The sequence below is a fragment of the Epinephelus fuscoguttatus genome, linkage group LG20 (assembly GCF_011397635.1).
Source record: "Epinephelus fuscoguttatus linkage group LG20, E.fuscoguttatus.final_Chr_v1".
Taxonomy (NCBI): domain Eukaryota; kingdom Metazoa; phylum Chordata; class Actinopteri; order Perciformes; family Serranidae; genus Epinephelus; species Epinephelus fuscoguttatus.
The window spans coordinates 18,072,051-18,091,054 of record NC_064771.1 but is presented as its reverse complement, the minus strand read 5'-3'; the positions used below and the strand labels follow the sequence as shown (position 1 = coordinate 18,091,054).

Genomic DNA, 19,004 nt, shown 5'->3' with positions numbered 1-19,004 from the left:
ATTTGTCTAAAGGGAAAAAGTTTATGAATCTATTTTATATTTTTCTCTGCAAATGGACACAACAAGCCTACTGTTAATTAATTATGAGAAATAAGAGTGAAAGACAGCATGAAACAAAGAAATAACCTCATCAATACATAAATAACATCTGTGCACAATGTCAGATACCATGTGACTGCAGGTATAAAAGCTGTAGGAGTAAGGGGATGTGTGCTGCCTTTAAAGGAGCTGTATACGATATTCAGAGCATATCTGATTCAGAGTCTAAGTCAGGATGTGTGCGCATGGTTCACAACATGGAGGTGGCTGAGCTGGCGGCTAACAGCTAACGGCGCTAACAGCTGTCATGTAAAATTTGAAATACTCAAGCATGAAAAATAATTCACAAAACACTGATAGGTTGAAGATTGAAATTATTATTGTACCGTCATCTGACTTGTTTTCCAGTCTTTAACAAACAGATCAGCAGAGCTTACAGGAATCAATATTAAAAGTGATAATATTTTCATACTGATCATCATTTACAGGGTCGCAGGGGGGCTAAAGACAATCCCTGCTGATTTTGGGCGAGAGGCGGGGTACACCCTGGACAGGTCGCCAAACTATCACAGGGCTGACACATAGAGACAGACGACCATTCATACTCACATTCACACCTGTGGATAATTTAGAGTCACCAGTTAACCTGCATGTCTTTGGACTGTGGGAGGAAGCTGTAGAAAACCCACAGTGACACAAGAAGGCCACAACTGGCTTGCAGGTTCAAAACCAGAACCAGAACCACTGGATCACCATGCAGCCCTTACAAGTTTAATTTCAGATTAAAGTGTTAATCTTGTCGCTCAATCTTGAGTTACTTTAACACAGCGCTAACAGTGCTAGCAATAGCAACAGTATTGACAGAGCTAAGGGCGGGGACACATACCGCATCTTCTACCCCCTGTAAAATCCGAGTTTGGATGCATGGCGCTACCATTGTACCTATTCTCTGCCAACTTTCAAGGGCGTGGAGGCAAGTTGTGCCTCACGTTGCTAATTGGTCATGACCCGCACTGTATCATAGCCGACTTAACCAGAAATCCCAAATTTGGAGCTGATTTTCGTCGTTTGTGAAGTGTGTAGGCGAATGAAATATTGTCTGTGAGACTGGTCGTACAGCACTGGGTAGCCCTACACTTAAATTCTTATCCATAGTTACCTTAGACTGATATTTACATTAGAATGGAAAGATATCTGTGTTTGTTTACTGCTAATTAATGCTCTGAATGTAGTATACAGAACCTTTAAAACACACCAGGCTTTGTATTCATTGTCTCTCAGTATGTCCTGGAGTAAATTTAATGTCTTGTTCGGCACTGCAGATAATTTCAAATTAGCAGCTTCACTCTATCAGGCTTCAATGATGTCCTTCTTTTTTATGGAAAATCTCCCCATCAGGCTGGACTCTCCACTGAAGCTTAACCCCATCATACTTTTCTTGGACCTGTGGAAGCACGAAAAATCACACGTTTATACACATTAGCTAGTTGATATGTGACTATGATAATCAGCTGTGTACACAGGTGTCAGCCGCACCTACATTTTAAAGAAGACAAAACTTACCTGGTTCAAAATGGCGTTCATCTCAGCAGAGTCACTTAAGTCTAAGAATGAATCTGATTTTATTTCCAACCTCACAATCATCCTTTTTCTTTCCTCTATGGCTGAAACAATGCATCAGGGACACTTACAGTATGTTAGATCAATTATGTTGAGAATGGCATTGAAAGAAAGAAAGATGCTTAATAGAATCAGACTAATAATAGATATACGCTCACCATTATAGCAGTAGAAGGGAAGTGATGTAACACACCCTCTGTCAAACCACTTCTTGGAAGAAGGTCTATACAACCCACAGACTCCATCATCATTTGGCTGAGAGCTCGCCCAGTCTCTGAGGGAACTGTCGCTCTGGTCCGACCAGTTCCACTCATCTCTGAACAAACCGATCCAGACCAAGGACAGCGACGGCACCTTTTCATTGATCATTTGCTGCAATGCCTGATTTTCAGTCTGGCTCCTCACACTGGCCAGGTCAGTGCCGTCCAGTCGACAGTGCTCTTGAGCTTGCCTCCATGACTTGTCTTCAAGAACAACATACATCTTACCAGACCCCTCACCTGTGGACAGAGCAACATAGACTGTAGAGATCCAAAGGTTTGGAGAGGATGGGAAAATGTGTTAATTACTTACCCTCCTGACAGACAAAAGGAAGTTTTGTTCCACAGAGTTCATGGAGCCATTTCCCATCACCCTTCATGCCTCCACAGTGATGAGAAGAATCAAGTGAATTGGCCCAGTTCATGTACTCAGCTACTCCGTAACTGCTCTGAGTTTCTCCCACAGACCACAGCCAGGACGTCATCTCGCCCTTTCTCAGACCGATCCAGATCTCTTTTGTCTCGCCGCTGGCTTCTGTCATGTCCACCAGCCTCTTCATGTCATCATGGCTGCCGATGGTAGCCAGGTCAGTGTGATTCTCTCTGCAGTAACTCTGGGCCTCGCCCCAACTCTTCTCCACGGTGATCAGGTGATACTCTCGATAAATGCGTGAGCAGAAAGTTACGGAACCTGCAGAAGGACACCCACTTAAACATCAGATAAAGCAGGCGTTATGATTATAACTGTGAATTTTAATTTCAGCATTTCACTCAAAGACACCTACCTGAAGTTAGCAGCAGAATCACTAGATGGAGCATATTTTCTCTAGGGTATAAAAGGATTAATGTTATACAAGTTATACACGAGTCTCAAATGTAGTGCTTTATTTGCACACATCAGTGGAGCTTCAACGATTTAACTGCTTAATCTCTCAGTCAATATACAGAAAGTAAATCACTATTTCAAAGGTCCAGTGTGCAGAATTTAGGGGCACTAGCAGAGATGGTATATATTCAGAACTATGTTTTCATTAGTTTCTAATCACCTGAAAATAGGTATCATTGTGTTTTCTTTACCTTAGGATGGATTGAGACCTGAGGCCATATTAACATATTCACAGAATACTCTCAGAGAGCTCCTAACTTAGTAAAAGGTTTTTAGTAAGGAGTCCTAGCTTAGGAGTGAGTTAGGAAATTTCTCAGAGCAATTCTGAGCTCTGGAAGGAAGGGACAGAAACGTTTCCCTTAGTGAGGAGTTGTGGTTGATGATGTATTCTTTTAACGGGTGTGATTGGTTGTCATATACACACCCCCTTGTGAGCCTGCAAGGTGTGGACACCCAGTGGAAATGAACTGCTGACTGTGAAAGTGTTGTTATTGTTAGTGTGATCACTCTGCTGATGGAAGGCTGAGACACACTCAAGTCATCACTGCTGCACTGTTGCATTTTTCCAGTTTTCCAAATGTCTTAGTGTTGTGATCATTTTGTTTCTGGTGTTATAGTGTTAGGTGGGCATCAACCACAAATATTATCTCTGTATGATTTAATCTGTAGCATTTCATTTACTCACTGTCATCCAACATTTAGAGAATATTTCTCTGACCCCTTTGTGTTTCCACCATTTTCTCCTCTGCACAGGAAACTCTGAAACCTCTTAAAAGTCCTCATCTTAGGAGCTTTTAAGGTCTAAAATGCTTTGTGAATTACTTTTATCTTTACAAGGACCTAGTCTTAACTTTAAGGGGAAATTCCAAGAAAACATCACAATTCTAAACCTCACTAGAATGTTATAAAATGTTAATCAGATGTTATCAGACCAAATGGATCAAATCACAATAGTGAAATTAATGTTTCAGTGGAGTTGCGCTCAAAAAAATGTATCCACTGATTTATGCTGGTCTTTTACAATGTAGGTCAATGGGTAAAAGTGTTTTTGGGACTCATGACATCATGTGACAGACTGTGATGTTGTGATTCCACATTTGGTCACTATGTAAAATTGGTTTCAAAGCCCTGCAATGCTCCTGGAGGCTCTGCCCTCTACCATAAAGTCTACAGTGTTGTTCTGCAGTAGCCCAGAATAGACAAATCAAACATGCCTCCACAAGCTTGGCATATGAAAGAGGTATCAGTTCTGGAACCTCACCACTAGATGCCACTACATCCTCCATACTGGACCTTTAATTGGTAAAGCAGTCATTTTAAAGGAAAAATACCAGAAAGTGTCCAGCTACATCTTCTCCAGTGTAAAACACGCTGCTTCTGTGTGGTTTATATTGAATAAAGCGAATATCTTTGGGTTTTGGACTGCTGGTAGGACAAAACAAGATACTTGATGACATCACTTTGTAAACTGAACAATTTTGTTGAGTGAGAAAATGGCCAACAGATTCATCAGTAATGAAATAATAGTTAATTGCAGCCCCTAAAGTCCTGAAAGGTAATTTTTTTTTTATCTTGTGCGTGCAAGATATTATCTTCCAGGAATAAGCTATTATCTTGTGTGCAAAAGATAATAACTTGTGCTCATAACTTAAAAAATATCAACTTTTAGAGACTTTAAGGGCTCTGTAACCATGTTTTTTCTGACACATTCATGATCCATAGAAATAAAAAAGAAATCCACTTCTCCATACTACCAGATATGTTCTTTTTATATTAAAATATTCTGACTAAAATAAGCTCAGATTTTGTAAATAATTATAGATATATAAATGATTCTCCTTACCTGATGCAAAGATGTTTCCTCATAAGAGATAAAAAGCACCTCTGCAGGTTGTCGCCCCTTCTTTGTCACTCTTCACGCCTGGCATATTTCACTTGCCCTCAAAGAGCATTCATATTTGTCTTTATGGAAATGCTATTTGCATTTGACCAATCGCAAGGTCATATTTGCATTTCACCAAAAAATCTGTAAAAAGCAAGTGTGGTCATGTAGTTACAGCAGGCTCTAGATAAGAGCGTGATTTTTTTTTTTTTAAATTGTGAAAAACCACACAGTCATAGTTAACTTGTCAGTTTAAAAAGAGAAAAGCCGGCATTCATTGACCTTCATAACCTTCCCATCCTGGGCCAGACTCGGATCTGTTTGTATCCTGACATAACTTGTCTTGTTTTACTTCCTTATTCTTTCTCCTCTGTCTCTATTTATCCTCTGCCACCTGTCCTTGTGTCTCTTGTTTCAGCTGTGAGGTCAGCAGCAAACCCTTCGCTCATTATCCTGCCTGTCAGACTTCAGCTTATGTTCCCAAAAGCTGTTAATAATCCGCATACAGTCCCCTGTCCTCCTTTTCTAAATTTTGCCACACACACGCATCACCCCAGAGGACCCCTTATATAAAGCTCTGTCTCCCCTGTAGTTGTTACTCCTCTTTTTTTGTCATCATCAGTGAAACATCCTTTTGCTGTTCAGGTATGTGCTTTGGACTTTTCTTTACACTCATCTAGAAGCAGTAAGTTTCTGTCCCCTTAAATATTTGCAGTCATTTAAAGAGTTAAAGCCATTAAAGAAGTTTGGACTTTTCTTTTTTGTATGCATGTAGAACATGCACACCATCAGGTTCGATGACATATTGTTTATCAGTGGTGAAATGTCACTAAGTACACTTACTCAAGTACTATACTTAAGTACAATGTTGAGGTACTTGTATGTGCCTTAAAGTATGTCAATCTTTTGCTTCTTTATATTTCTACTCCACTACATTTGCATTAGTTACTTTGCATATTCAGATTATTAATACAAATGTGATCAACAAATAAGTTATGATGTAATATATGGATGGAGATAAAACTTAATTGATTCCTTGGTGCAATTCTCATGCTACCCAGTAGTTGCCTATATATATTAAAAGACTTGCCCCATCTTTACCACCAATTAGAGTGAGGTTTACATTCATTCATCAATAATTATGTAATACAGTCATATATATAATATTCTGAAACAGGCTATTCTACATGATGAGTACTTTTGTTCTTTGAGTATGTTTAGATGCTGACATTTTTATACTTTTACTTGAAGGAGCAGTGTGTAAGATTTAGTGGCATCTAGCAGTGCAGATTGCAACTGGCTAAATCTTTGTGCCAAGCATGAACTCCCAGTTAGGATTCCTTAAGTGTTCATTGTTCAGGAGGTTTTTACAAGGAGCCGAATTATCCACAGAGGTCTCTTCCTCTCCAAAACAAACAGACCAAGTGATTAAAACCGGTAAAAACTCCAGATAAAACCGTTTCACATTACAAATCAGTGTTTCTTTGAAGCTCTTTGGCATGTCGCAGACAGGCCGCTAGCCCAGCACCTACTGTGTGCTCACGTTTTTTCTCTGACAGCTTAAGATCCAGAGCTTCAAGATGTTTTTGCCAGGAGCTGAATCATCCGCAGAGGTCTCTTTCGCTCCAAAACAAATGAACCCAGTGATTTAAACCCGTGAAAACACTGAACAAAGCAGTTACACGTTAAAAAATCTGTTTTTCCAAAGCTGTCTGGCTTGTTGCGAAGGGGCTGCTAACTAAAGTGTCAACAAAACAATGCAAAAAATGTCAAGGTCCCTTTCTAGAGCCAGTGTTTGGTTTGTCCATTCTGGGCTACTGTAGAAACATGGCGGTGCAACATGGTGGACTCCATGGATGACCTGATGGATGAGGACCCACTTCTTATGTAGATATAAACAGCTCGTTCATAGGAAACAAAAACACAACAATTTATATTTTCAGGTGATTGTACACTAAAGTAAACATACTTATTATATTATATTAATTTCTGTCAACACATTCCCCTAAATCCTACACACTGGTCCTTCAGGTAAGACCTTGAATGCAGCATTTTCATAGGACATTTTTATTAAACAAAGTATCTCGAGACAACTGTCTTAGTACTTTTACTGAAGTAAAAGATCTGAAGACTTTTTCCACCACTGTTGTTTATGGATTGGGACATCGGGACAATATTGGTATTCTATAATCAATATTTTTATGAAACAATGGACCAAATGAATTTCCCACGGGAGTTGGTTAAGACCAAAGTCAGAGCTAAAAGAAGAGTAAATATTAGACTAAGTCAACGGGTGAACAGAGACACGACTCTCAATGAATGTTTATGTTGCTCTGTGTCAGCCGGACATGTAAATAGCAGCAAGTTCACCAAATTAACTTAAAAGGTGCTAATATGTCAGTGCTCACAGCTTGTTACCTCTGCCTTCAAGTGTTATTGCACTTCTTAAGGTCAAATGTGTGCCAAGTGTGTAGTGACTAATGCAAAGGTGCGAACGGACCTATCAAGAGCCAGTGTTTGTCTGTTCTGGGCTACTGTAGAAACAACATGGGGGACTCCGTGGAAGAGGACTTGCTCTGTATGTAGATATAAACGGCTCATTCTGAGATAACAAAAACACAATTCTCATTTTCAGAAGATTATAAAACGATGAAAACATACTTGTGAATATTATAGCCCATTTCTGCCAATAGGTGTCCCTAAATCCTACATGCTGGACCTTTAACATTTAAATAATAGCAAATAATAAACAACTGATTCAATCAGTTTAAAGCATTTCAAAGTGACAGTGATTGGTCAGTATCTGCTTCTTCCAGTTTTTCATTGAAGCTATATCATGTTAATGTTGTGAAATATATAAATCTAAAATGCCATGATTGCTCGTGCACTATTTAATACACATTTGGAGGCCTGCAGTATTTGGCATCCTGGGAAACTTCAGGATTTCCACTAAGTGACAATAAAATTAAGGCGGATGTTGATACAGGTGTTTGATATCTCTGAAATTAGGAGTGATCCCTCATGACAAGTTATTCTCGGTGCCCTTGTCCTCTCTGTGCGTCTGTGTCGGTCAGTTTGGTCAGAAACATTCGACAGTGAAGCGATGTGATGAATTCCTCTCTCAATCCCTCATCTGTCTTTTGTCCCTGTGCCCGTGTTTACTCAGATTCACATGCTCATGCTCTGACATCTTGGCTAAAAACTATGGAGGGATCTGAGCGATGTGGGCGGCGTCAGCGCTTGATCTATCATGCTAATGCACTCAAAGACAGGCAGGCATCCAGTTGTAAGCACTGAAAATAATGTTTAGAGAATTAGTGTACTTCTGGTGTGTCTACCCAGAGACTCATTTTTCTTTTTGTTCGCTTTAACTACAGCTCATCAGACTTTGTAAATTCATAATACTGTATCTCGTTTAACAACTCCCTCTGAAATACGAATATAAGCTGCTGAAGTGATGGTCACGAATGCAAAAGTATGAGGCTCCACGCACATTTAAATACCCTTCAGTTCAGTGAGACTCCGAGTAGATCAAATGATAATAGAGGACTTGGCTGGTGTTAATAGCAGCCAGCCGACCAGTTTAATCTCTCCATCCCACATTCCCTCTTGTAAATCGAATTAAAAAAGGATTGGCCAGCTGATACCTCACTCTTATCCGGGGTAACAGGACACTGCTCCGGCCTGAGTCCCTCTGGCTTCTTCTATTCCTAGATCATTAGCTACAAATGGCTTTATCGGATTCTTTGAACAATAGCAACGGCCTGTGGTAAACGTGTAATGCTGCCCCAGTGGTTGTCTCTAAAGTCATGAAATTTGTTCACTATTTTACTTTTTGACATCAGACGACAGGAGCTTTAGTGACTGATAAAGCTCAGCTATGTGGAGTGGTGTCATGCAAACATAGTAATGGATTAAAAGGTCCAGTACTGACATTAAATTATCTCCATGCCAGGAAGTCAACCGCTGATTTATGTTTAGACCATAGCTCCTTTCATATAGCCTGGTCAAGGTAGGAATGTTGCGCCATTATTCCCCCTCGTTGCTCTGTAAAGAAGATTTGAACATGGAATAGGGGACAAAGTTGTTCCGCCATTAAGCCGACAGTGGTGATAGTAACAGAGACAAATTAATGCCAGCCAGCATAATGGAACTGATTTTCAAGACTTGCTCCCGAACAGGAAACGCAACGTGCAATGCCACACCCACCCCACCACGCACACATATGAGCAACTACTTACACGACCCGACCCGTCGACAGGAGATCCATAGGCTGACCTGAAACTGCAAAACCTATGATAACCATTAGCTCTTCAAATAATTCAGTTAGGCAGCATGTTTCAAGTGATGATCTTGAGCAATTTGTAAATGTGAAACGAACATATTTTAAAATGAAGGTTGTTCAGGACATACAATTTAAACTAATATTTTTGTTTTGCTTATTCTCGTAATATTGAGCAGCACATCTCCACAGTTGACGCCTCGTATCCACTTACGTATGTGTACGGAGACGAGCCAAGTCCGTCCATTCCTATGGGAATCTCTGTGCTATCTGATGCGCCTTTGAAACTCCCCCCTTTGTAATATTTTGGTCTGGAATTTGTTGCGGGCAAAAAATTTAACTTTTGCGGTGAATTTCGGAGAGACTGTATGACAACGTGCTCACTTAGCTAACAGGCTGCTAACTGGCTAACAGCCTATTTCCTTAAATTAATTTGCCTGTGTTGGTTGTCAAGTGAGTTTGTCTGATTAAAAAGAACTTGTTTATCTAGTTGTATTCTGCTAGTCATATACATTTCCAAACGCATATTCCAAACTACTGGGTGGCGAGAAATGGATAAAATTAGCCCCCTCCCCCACCCCTGAATCACCTGCTGGGTACCCACAAGTACCCGACCCGATGCAGGACTCTGCGCCAGCGTGGCAAAGCTGTAATGGTGCAGCATTACAGCAGTATTGTGGAATCTCTGTGTGAAAGGGGGATCATGTAACATTTGCTCAACAGAGACCCCTGTGGCCACAAGTGGCAACTACAAAACAATAGCACAATTAATTTCTGCTTATTTCCCGACATTTTCAAGTCAATAGCTTTGAAGGCATCATCATTAGGTGACCTGACTGAGCTAAAATGTGTAACAGTGGCACAAAGAGAAAAGAGACATAAAGTCCAGCAAACAGATCAAGAAAGAAAAAGTTAAACAGCAATATCTATGCAGTAACGTTCACTAACATTAGCCACCATAAGCAACCAGTCATACCAGACCAAATAAGGCTGTAGCAGCAACACTCCTCTGTATACTGGATGGAATGAGGCTGTGTTTTATTTTATACTTATATATGTATAACAGTATTTATTCTTATATTCATGGTTCTCTCTGCAGTGTCACCATGTCTGATTTAGAAGATCATGGGTGAGTCAATCCGCTCCTACCACTTCACTTATTTCTCATTTATAAACTTTTCTACCTTCACATTCAATGCACATAAGCTTCTGATATATCCTTTCAATTCTTTTTATTCAGAGGCCATCAGGAGGGTAAGGACATTCACTCATTTATTCATTAAAGCAGTATTGCTTCTCTGAGCTCAATCACTGTGTCGTTTTTTTTCTTTCTCCAGAAGAAGATGAGGAGCAGGGAGAGGGAGGTGAGGCTGTGATGATGAACTGTGTTGATTTAAATGACCTTTCCTTAGAAGTAACACATTCACATACAGCAACCTGTCTGTGAAAGCGTCTGCACAGGAGAACCCTTGAAATGTAAATACTGATATACATCCTGTGATCCCTCCAGGATGTATCATCAGGAGCATGGTAAAACACAACTTGAATTTACATTAAAACAGGAGCAGGAAACTTTAAACCCTACCACGCAGTTACAGTATAAAAACTGCCTTTTTGCCTATAGAGTTAAACTTGTATTCAGTTATCTGTTGTGTTTTCAAATCGAACTCGTGTTATAAAAAATGATCAGATTCACTTTTCTTTGCGGTCCTGGCTGCCATGTTAAAGAAGAACGCCCCAAATACAAGTAAGACAACATGGAAACACTTCATATAAAAAACAGTGTCAGATAATACCACTGAATGCATCGCAAAGATGTAAAAATATCATTCCTCTATGTTCATATGCCCTCATGTTATTTTACAGGCCGGTCACACAGCTCGCTGCCCCTAAAATCCCTGAGGGGGAGAGGGTTGACTTTGATGTATGTCCCTTCAAGATTGTTGTTAATGGAACATTTATACACCATTACACCACCAAAACTAGCCATTACATAATCTCAATGTATCCACTGGTGCCTGTTAGGACATCCACAGAAAAAGGATGGAGAAAGATCTTCTGGAGCTGCAGACTCTGATTGACGTCCATTTTGAGCAGAGGAAGAAAGAGGAGGAGGAGCTGATTGGACTCAAAGACAGGATTGTAATGTCTTTTCCCGTGTTGTTTTCCCAACTGTTTGTCCATGTGTTTGAGAGAGAGATTTGTAGTTCAGAATAACTGTTCTTACAGGTCCATGTGTTTAAGTCCAGTCAGTATGGTTTTTGTGTTACAGGAGAGCCGCCGGGCAGAAAGAGCTGAGCAGCAGCGTGTGAGGGCTGAAAAAGAACGGGACAGACAGACACGCATTGCGGTAACGAACATTGTATTACAATATGTTGTTTAAGAATATAAGAAAATACATATTTTCCCTGTTATTGTCGAGCTATTTATCAGTCTAGATTGTTTTGGTGATGCCTGCCTTCTCTAAAAGCGCAAAAAAAACTGTCCCTTTAATCCATGCATGTCAATAATCCACTTAGATCAAAATATTTTGACCACACACACCATAAAAGAGCAACTTAAACTGCAGTAATCAGCTGTAGGTGACTCCCCCAGGAGGAGAGACAGAGAAAAGAAGACGAAGAGGCGAAGAAGAGGGCCGATGATGAGGCCAAGAAGAAGAAAGTGCTCTCCAACATGGGGGCTCACTTTGGAGGCTTCCTGGCTAAGGTCAGACTAATACATTTGTAGGCAGGTGTGTCACTGTACACTGCAAGACAGTTAGAGTTCATGAGCGTCTGATCCTCCTACAAAGTGTTTATTTCCTGCAGGCAGAGCAGAGGCGAGGCAAAAAGCAAACTGCGAGGGAAATCAAGAAGAAGACTCTGGCAGAGAGACGCAAGCCATTGGCCATTGAGACCCTGAGAGAGGACGGCCTGAGGTCAGTGTAAGGTCCATTAAAGACTGATGCTTTTTGACTGGTGCATAAATGTTCATTACATTTGAAACCAGCTCCATGTTGATGTTATTTTAGTTAAAAGCACTCTTACTTAAACTCAAACCATGATGTTTTGCTCTTAACCTAACCCTGTGCTTTTGTTTCCCACGCCCGAGGAAGTAAACCTCAAGACAAAGTTTTTTTTACCTACGTTCTAAAGCCCAGTTCAGACCAAAGATTTGCGATGAGTTGAGTTGAAACAGGTGACTACTTGCAATGCGCCGCTCTCCATTCTAAAAACCTGCCAGTTCACACCAATGCAACTCGATGAGATGGTGTATCATCTCTATGCAACATCTCTCTGTACCACCGTTCTGATTTCCAGCTTCTCAGGCGTATTTTGTGGCTGAATATAATTTGTAACCTCTTCAAATATGAATGAGGATAGTGACAGTGAGACACGGGCGACAGTTGCATTTGTAGAAGTGATGAAACAGCATGTGTCTTAGACCGTAGGAATAACATGTATACATTTTGAAAAAGGGTGTAGTTCCCCTTTCAGACTTCAGGTGGTGCATTTTTCTGTCACCTCAAGTTGTCAATGCTGCTGTGTTTTTAGAGAGAGAGCCAAGGAGATGTGGGAATGTATCTACGAGCTGGAGTCAGAGAAATTTGACCTGACTGAGAAAATGAGGAGACAGAAGTACGAGGTGAGCCATTTACCTGAAAATATACAAAACTAGCATTATAAAAACGGCTAATTTGTGACATCACAATTTGTTTCTTCCTCCAGATCAACGTTCTCCTGAACAGAATCACACATGCTCAGAAATTGTAAGTCACTCTGCTCATAACAGTTTGTCACAACACAACCTAGAACTTTTTAGAAAGCTACTTTGCATCGCCTATGCAAATAAACCACGGATGAACGGCGGCAGTCACATTAACACAGGAAATGCCAAACTCACAGCTCTTTAACACTGGCCTCTCTATGTGCAGGATACACACATCTAAGATACAAAGTGATATATTCAGCCACACTTATTTATCATTTCTGTGTGGACTAGGACAGTTCATGATCTACTGTGTATTTTTTTCTTGTCTCAATGCAGCAAAAAGGTCCATGGTAAGGGGAAGGTCGGAGGACGCTGGAAGTGAACTCACACAGGAGGCACAATGAAACAAGAAGATGGTTCACAAGTTTTAGGAGTTCTGCAGAGAGTTCTGTGTGGCATTTACTGAAATACATCCACTCGCAATTGCATCTGTAATTATTAAAATGCACGGATACATAAATTAAACATTCTTTCTCAGTGTCATTAAATTGGAAATGAAATCTTTTAGATGGTTTAGATGGTAAACGTCCAATATGAGAGAAAAATAAATTCAGATGTTGAAAATGAGCAGTATCACCTTGACTGTCATTCTGTTGCACACTGTGAAGGTGAAGCTGCTGAGAAAGGGTGCAGAAATTAACCACCTTTACTTCCTCTGTGGTATGAAAACAGCATGAACGTCATCACTCTGCCCCTCACGCCACGGCTCAAATCCAGCCTCCAGAGCCATGCTCGCCACTTTCTTTGCAAAGCCTGCTTCTTGCTCTTTATTCAGATCCAAAATGTACCTGCAACACACATACAAATACAGCTTACATGCTACAACAGCATTAGAGTTATCATTAACTTTTTATCAGCGAGATATGCAGCAAACATGACAAAAATTCAGATACACAAAAGCAAACACTGCCTGTGAATAACATAGCATAGTCACTGTACTCTGGGTGACTGTACTGTCACCATGGTAACAAGCCCCTGTTACTATAAAAACCCTCACTTGGCCAACTCCACGACAAGCACAGCGTCTGGTGCTGCAATCTGTCTCATCGTCGGGCCCAACTGGTGCGCGCAGCTTTAGACAGGGAGGGAAACAAAAACACAGAAATGAAACATGGTCAGCAGTTATAGCTGTAGTCTGTGACTGGATCCTATTTTAGGCTACTATATCTATATTTAAGAGAATATGGATTATTTATTTAGTAGTGTGACCTATTAGAGAATTACAGAGCTCTCACCTGGCAGAGAAATAGATGGTGTTGAAGAAGTGGGAGTATTTCTGTTTTTCTGGCAGTTTGTTAAGCGAGTCCATAGGCAGGAAGGTCACAGAGACTCCACTCAGACGCATCAAATCTGAGGAGGATTTGAGAAAATTCAGCGCTAAAGCCATCAAGTTTCACACACAGTTACTGTTTTCTGTGTGCTAAGCATCCAAACAGGCTTCAGAGGGATGAGACGTGATCTATTGCACACTGAAACGCTTAAAGACCCAGCTCCTGTTCACACTTCTTTAATGTATTCAAACACACTGAAACAAGAAATTATGCAACATAATTAAAGTCAATCTTTCCCCTCAGTCTGAACATTTTCACTCTGAGTCAAATGGCTTTTAATCTCACCTACGCGACACAGACAATCATTAAAAGCCATTTACCGTTAATGGTGACAGATTTTGGGTCAGCCTCTGGGGACGGGGACGGCTCCCCTGTCTCTGCGACTGACTGAGAAGTGGTGGGGCAGCCCCGTCTACTGGACAGCGACTGGAACAGTTCCTGGACATTTGCAATGGAGATATCCTGGGCCGTCTGTGAGGAAAGGAAGGGACAGACATTTATATCAGTTTCTCCAGGAGGTTGCAGTCTTTTTTTTGTGATTGTTGCAGCCAAAATGCCTGGTTTGCATGTTCTCCTCGTGTCAGTGTGGGTTTTCTGTGGGTACTCCGGCTTCCTCCCACAGTCCAAAAACACACAGGTTAGATTAATTGGCTCTAAATTGCCCGTAGGTGTGAATGTGAGCGTGAATGGTTGTCTGTCTCTATGTGTCAGCCCTGTGATAGTCTGGCGACCTGTCCAGGGTGTACCACGCCCCTCATCCAATGTCAGCTAGGATAGGCTCCAGACCCCCCCCCCCCCCCCCGAATATCTACCTTTATGTGTTGCCCATTCTGTGTCTTCAGCAGGCTCTTGTCATCAGTTTCGATGCCAAAGGAGAGGTAAGGGCTGGAAACAATGTCTCCCCAGTAGCCTCTGACAGCCACTTTGTCCCCTCTCTGTCCGGACACACAAAAAGTTCCTTCATGTCGTGTTATTGCTGCATTGTGTAGAAACATTGTGCAGAAAAACAGACAAACATTCACCTGACTGAACACTCTTGAAGACAGCAAACTTTGATTGGTTATTTGGTAGGCACCTTCCCTCATTTCAAACGCCAAACCCCATTCCCTCCATCGTGCATATTGCTGTTTGTTGATGACGCCACACTGCAGATACAGAGCATCCATCCTTCAGTGGAACATATAAGCATCCAAATTTCTGTCCTTCTAAAACATAATTTCTTAGGGCAAATTTAGTGGACAAATATGAGAAAGCACTCAAATAATTCAAATACCCCTTTCTCGTGCAGTTTCATTATAAGGTCCCAGTCGAAGCGCTCCTTCTTATAGTCATAGCATGTACCAAGGTGCTGCCTGACTCGATAATCCCAGACTTTGGACATTAAGATAGGAGCAGCACAAGTAGATGAAGACGATGAAGGCCGTGGCTGGATCCACAGCTTGAATATCCTGGCCAGCTCATCTCGCTCCTTGAACTGCAGAAATATTCAGAGAGTATGAAAGATCAATCATAACGTCTCACAGAAACACACAGTGTGGGCTTGTTTTACAAATCACCTTGAGAAGAGTCGTGTTCAGACAGGGGTGCGTGGCTGTCTCCAGTGTTTCGGTAACAGCCAGAGAGAGCTGCGATGCTGCGTGTCTCAGCGTCTCCTCTGTCTGACTGCGGATCTCACCGTTCCCAAACACCTCCAGGAACACCTCTGTCTTCTCTGGAAACACATATTACAGCTTTTAGGACACATTTATCTTTTTTCTTACTGAACATTTATAAAGCTGACAGTTTAACAAAATCCCCCCCACCATTCGTTCCCATGCTTTCCTTTGGCATCAGCGCCAGGTAGAGGAGCAACAGCTGTCTCGCCACCAACTCCATGCTATTTTCTATCACCCACACCTGCAGGAAAGCAGAGAGAAGACGTCCACAGCTCACAGTAGTGTGTATCAATTTGTTTTCAGGGGGGTCAAATGACAGTTTAAGAGACTAAGAGGCTCACGTGAAGACTTTCTTCATCCCGCAAACTAGAAATGGTCTTCAAAATATGTCGTGGATCTCCACTGCCAACCAATAAAATGTTGACATTGCTTTCACGTCTCTCGGGGCCTGGGCAGAGAGAGGGAAAGCTTACAGTAGTTCCAATGCACCGCACATACACCACTTACTTTATAGTCTTTACCTATACAGATATTTAAATGATTTAGTAATCCTAATTTTCAAATAGCAGACTGAATTATTGAGGCAATTTTCTTTTACAGATCTTTCTGTGAACACATCATTTATTATTGGAGGAGTTTAGCTTCTACACTTAAATGAAAAAAATAATCATTTCATACATCCCCTATATATCTCCTGTGTTATTTCAATGTTACGGACAAATGGATTTTAAATGTATTTTATATTTTAAGTGTCAACTTTAAAGTACTCATTGTCTTTTACTTAAGTAAAGGTAACAGTACCATAGTGTAAAAATACTCCATTACAAGTAAAAGTCTTGCATTCAAATCTTTAAGTAAAAGTACAAAAGTATTAACATCAAAGTATACATTTTTTTTTAGCATTGTTTGTTGGCTCATTGACTTTTTAACAAACTCGGGTCAGAGGGTCAGGGTTAACAGGACACTGTCAAGTACCTGAGTAATCACGCATCAAGATTTGTCCTGAAGTACGCAGATGACACTGTTACTATAAGCCTTCTTCATGGATCAGAATATGATCGAGGCCCAGTACTGGACACATTTGTTAATTGGTGTGACCAGTCTTTCCTCCACATCAATGTGTCTAAGACCAGTGAAATGTTTACTGATTTTTGGAGGAGGCCCTGCCTTCCTGCGCCTTGTGTGATTAAGGGGGAGTCAGTGGCAGCAGTGCAGCAGTACAAGTATTTGTGCACTGTCTTAGATGATAAGTTGAGCTTTGATGTGAACACTGACGGCATCTGTAAGAAGGCAAACCAACGCCTAGTCTTTTTAAGGAAGCTGAAGAGTTTCAAGTCTGTTATTTCTTTTAGCATTGTCTGTTGGTTTGGTAATCTGACCTTTAAAAACAAGAACAAGTTGGGAAAAGTTGTGCTGTAAGATCACTGGTGTTACTTTAAATAACCTGCAGCATCTGTATGAAGAAAGGGTCACCTCTAAAGCTCGGTCTATTGTCTCAGACTCTCAACATCCCCTCCATCTTGAGTTTCAGATGCTTTCATCGGGGGGAGGTTTTGTCTCCCTAAATATAGCAATAAGCGTTACAGATCATCCATCGTCCTGTCTGCTATCACTTATCTTAACCAGCAGTGACCACTAATGTCCATGATTTACCCCTGACAGTGTGTGAGACTGGATTCTGTGTGTAATGTATTGTACTGTCAGTTTTGTTGTACTCGTGACTACTGTCTGTATCTCAAATTACCCCTCAGGGACACTTTACCTTACCTCACCTTACCTTAAAGTACTGAAAATAGTTGTGGTCATTATGCAGAATTTGGCCCATTACAGAGTAGCCTAATATCTATTATAAAAATTGGATTATTGATTCATTAATGTGTTCATCACTTGAATGTTACAGCTGGTAAAAGTGGAGCTCATTTCAATCTATATAAATACTCTGTAATTTATTAGTTGATTGCATTTTGTAATAATAATAAGAATCTGTGAAGTAACTAGTAACTATAGCCATGAAAATAAATGTAATGGTGTAAAAGTATAAAATTTGCCTCAAAGTTGGAGTGCAGTGGATGTATAAGGTAGCAAAAAATAGAAGTATTTAAGTACCTCAAAGTTGTACTTAAGCACAATACTTGAGTAAATGTACTTAGTTACTTTTTACCACCGATAATTGGATCCTTACTATCTGCATTCACTTGGAGCAGCACTTTAAAATGTCCTAGTTGGTCGAGGTAAGGTTTATTTTTATCTGTTGCACGTGTGTAGGTGGACCACACATCCACGTGCACCTGCGGCTCTCACCCGTACTCAGCAGGTCGCGCGCAGGACTGAAGCCCCACCAGGTGATGCAGCCAGCGCCCTCTGAAGCCCGTCCACCACTCATCCTATAATGTGACCTAAAGAAAGACAAACCGAGCCGGACACCTGACTGTAAGTGTTTCACATCAACACTCAGTCAGAGTAAGTGTCATTATGTTACTTTTACAGGAGTGTCAGTTGGCTAAGTGTTCACGAGACAGCTTAGCTTAGCTTAGCACGACCGTTAACTAACGTTAGCTAACAGTAACGTTAACGTTACTCGGTCAAAGGAACATATAGAGTTAGCTTAACGTTATCAATGAAGCTGTTATTTGGGGGTAGAGACCCGTCTCTTACCTCAGTGTGGTGACAAATGTTCATAAGCTGTGACTAGATACTATCAACTAAAAGAAAAGTAATGGAAAACACTCACCTCAAAGACTGAAAACTGAGAAAAGTTTACAGCAAACCGCCTGAGCACAGAGTTTGGCTCCTGTTGCTAAGCAACAGTCTTTTAATATGGAGGGCAGGCGCCATCTAGTGGTAACAGGGCAGAATGTAAACTAGTAGTAGGCCATGTATGCTCCTGTCTTTTGAGATTTTAAAATCAATAGATTATTATGGTGAAACACTGTTGGATAAAGGGTAAGATGGGGGAGATGCCCCTCTTAATGATTAAGTTAATTTACTGTAAAATTGAAAAATATTTGGATATGATTTTAGCATGTACAGGATGCATAAATTAACACACCAAGCATCAAATAGAACTTGTTCATAAAAAAACGATACCAGGGGAGGGTCCCCCAGAATCCCTAGCAGAAGTCATCCTCAAATCTCAAACTTGTGTCTCTTGGTAAAGAGAGGTTGAAAGCAGGCAATTGATTTATTACATATATTGATAAATGTTATCAACCTTTGTTTATTAACTGGTCCCTGGTCTTCTGTCATTTTGCAAAAGTGGCCTATGGGTAAAGCAAGTTGAGTTCTACCATGTTCTC

At 40.8% G+C, this 19,004-nt stretch overlaps 3 protein-coding genes across 7 annotated transcripts; 1 reads left to right on the top strand and 2 right to left on the bottom strand.

Annotated features, from left to right (window-relative positions):
- Positions 1-1,087: 1,087 nt before the first annotated feature.
- Positions 1,088-4,681, bottom strand: LOC125880909 (secretory phospholipase A2 receptor-like). Its single transcript, XM_049563743.1, has 6 exons — positions 4,649-4,681; positions 2,705-2,745; positions 2,233-2,610; positions 1,818-2,159; positions 1,603-1,703; positions 1,088-1,483 (listed from the first exon to the last, which is right to left on the bottom strand). Exons 1-6 carry the CDS (start codon positions 4,669-4,671, stop codon positions 1,397-1,399), a joined length of 972 nt encoding a protein of 323 aa, XP_049419700.1. The 5' UTR covers positions 4,672-4,681; the 3' UTR covers positions 1,088-1,396.
- On the top strand, positions 4,585-13,114 carry LOC125880910 (troponin T, slow skeletal muscle-like). 2 transcript variants are annotated; one of them, XM_049563744.1, is made up of 13 exons: positions 4,585-5,332; positions 10,069-10,098; positions 10,210-10,223; positions 10,307-10,333; positions 10,698-10,716; positions 10,836-10,893; positions 10,995-11,111; positions 11,242-11,319; positions 11,565-11,678; positions 11,780-11,889; positions 12,506-12,596; positions 12,680-12,720; positions 12,999-13,114. In XM_049563744.1, the coding sequence occupies exons 2-13, from the start codon at positions 10,076-10,078 to the stop codon at positions 13,042-13,044; spliced, it is 738 nt and encodes a 245-aa protein (XP_049419701.1). In that variant the 5' UTR covers positions 4,585-5,332; positions 10,069-10,075; the 3' UTR covers positions 13,045-13,114. The 2 variants fall into 2 exon arrangements, with proteins under 2 accessions (XP_049419701.1, XP_049419702.1); XM_049563745.1 differs by lacking the exons at positions 4,585-5,332; positions 10,069-10,098; positions 10,210-10,223 and having other exon boundaries at positions 10,228-10,333; positions 10,701-10,716.
- On the bottom strand, positions 11,159-18,508 carry LOC125880908 (dynein axonemal assembly factor 3-like). Of its 4 annotated transcripts, none has more exons than XM_049563738.1 (13): positions 18,440-18,508; positions 18,010-18,104; positions 16,050-16,156; positions 15,856-15,949; positions 15,610-15,764; positions 15,327-15,527; positions 15,076-15,198; positions 14,866-14,988; positions 14,374-14,524; positions 13,958-14,072; positions 13,720-13,794; positions 13,367-13,510; positions 11,159-11,284 (listed from the first exon to the last, which is right to left on the bottom strand). In XM_049563738.1, the coding sequence occupies exons 2-12, from the start codon at positions 18,089-18,091 to the stop codon at positions 13,369-13,371; spliced, it is 1,368 nt and encodes a 455-aa protein (XP_049419695.1). In that variant the 5' UTR covers positions 18,092-18,104; positions 18,440-18,508; the 3' UTR covers positions 11,159-11,284; positions 13,367-13,368. The 4 variants fall into 4 exon arrangements, 3 of the variants coding, with proteins under 3 accessions (XP_049419695.1, XP_049419696.1, XP_049419694.1); XR_007448168.1 differs by having other exon boundaries at positions 11,204-11,284; positions 13,300-13,510; XM_049563739.1 differs by lacking the exon at positions 11,159-11,284 and having other exon boundaries at positions 13,314-13,510; positions 18,016-18,104.
- Positions 18,509-19,004: the final 496 nt, after the last annotated feature.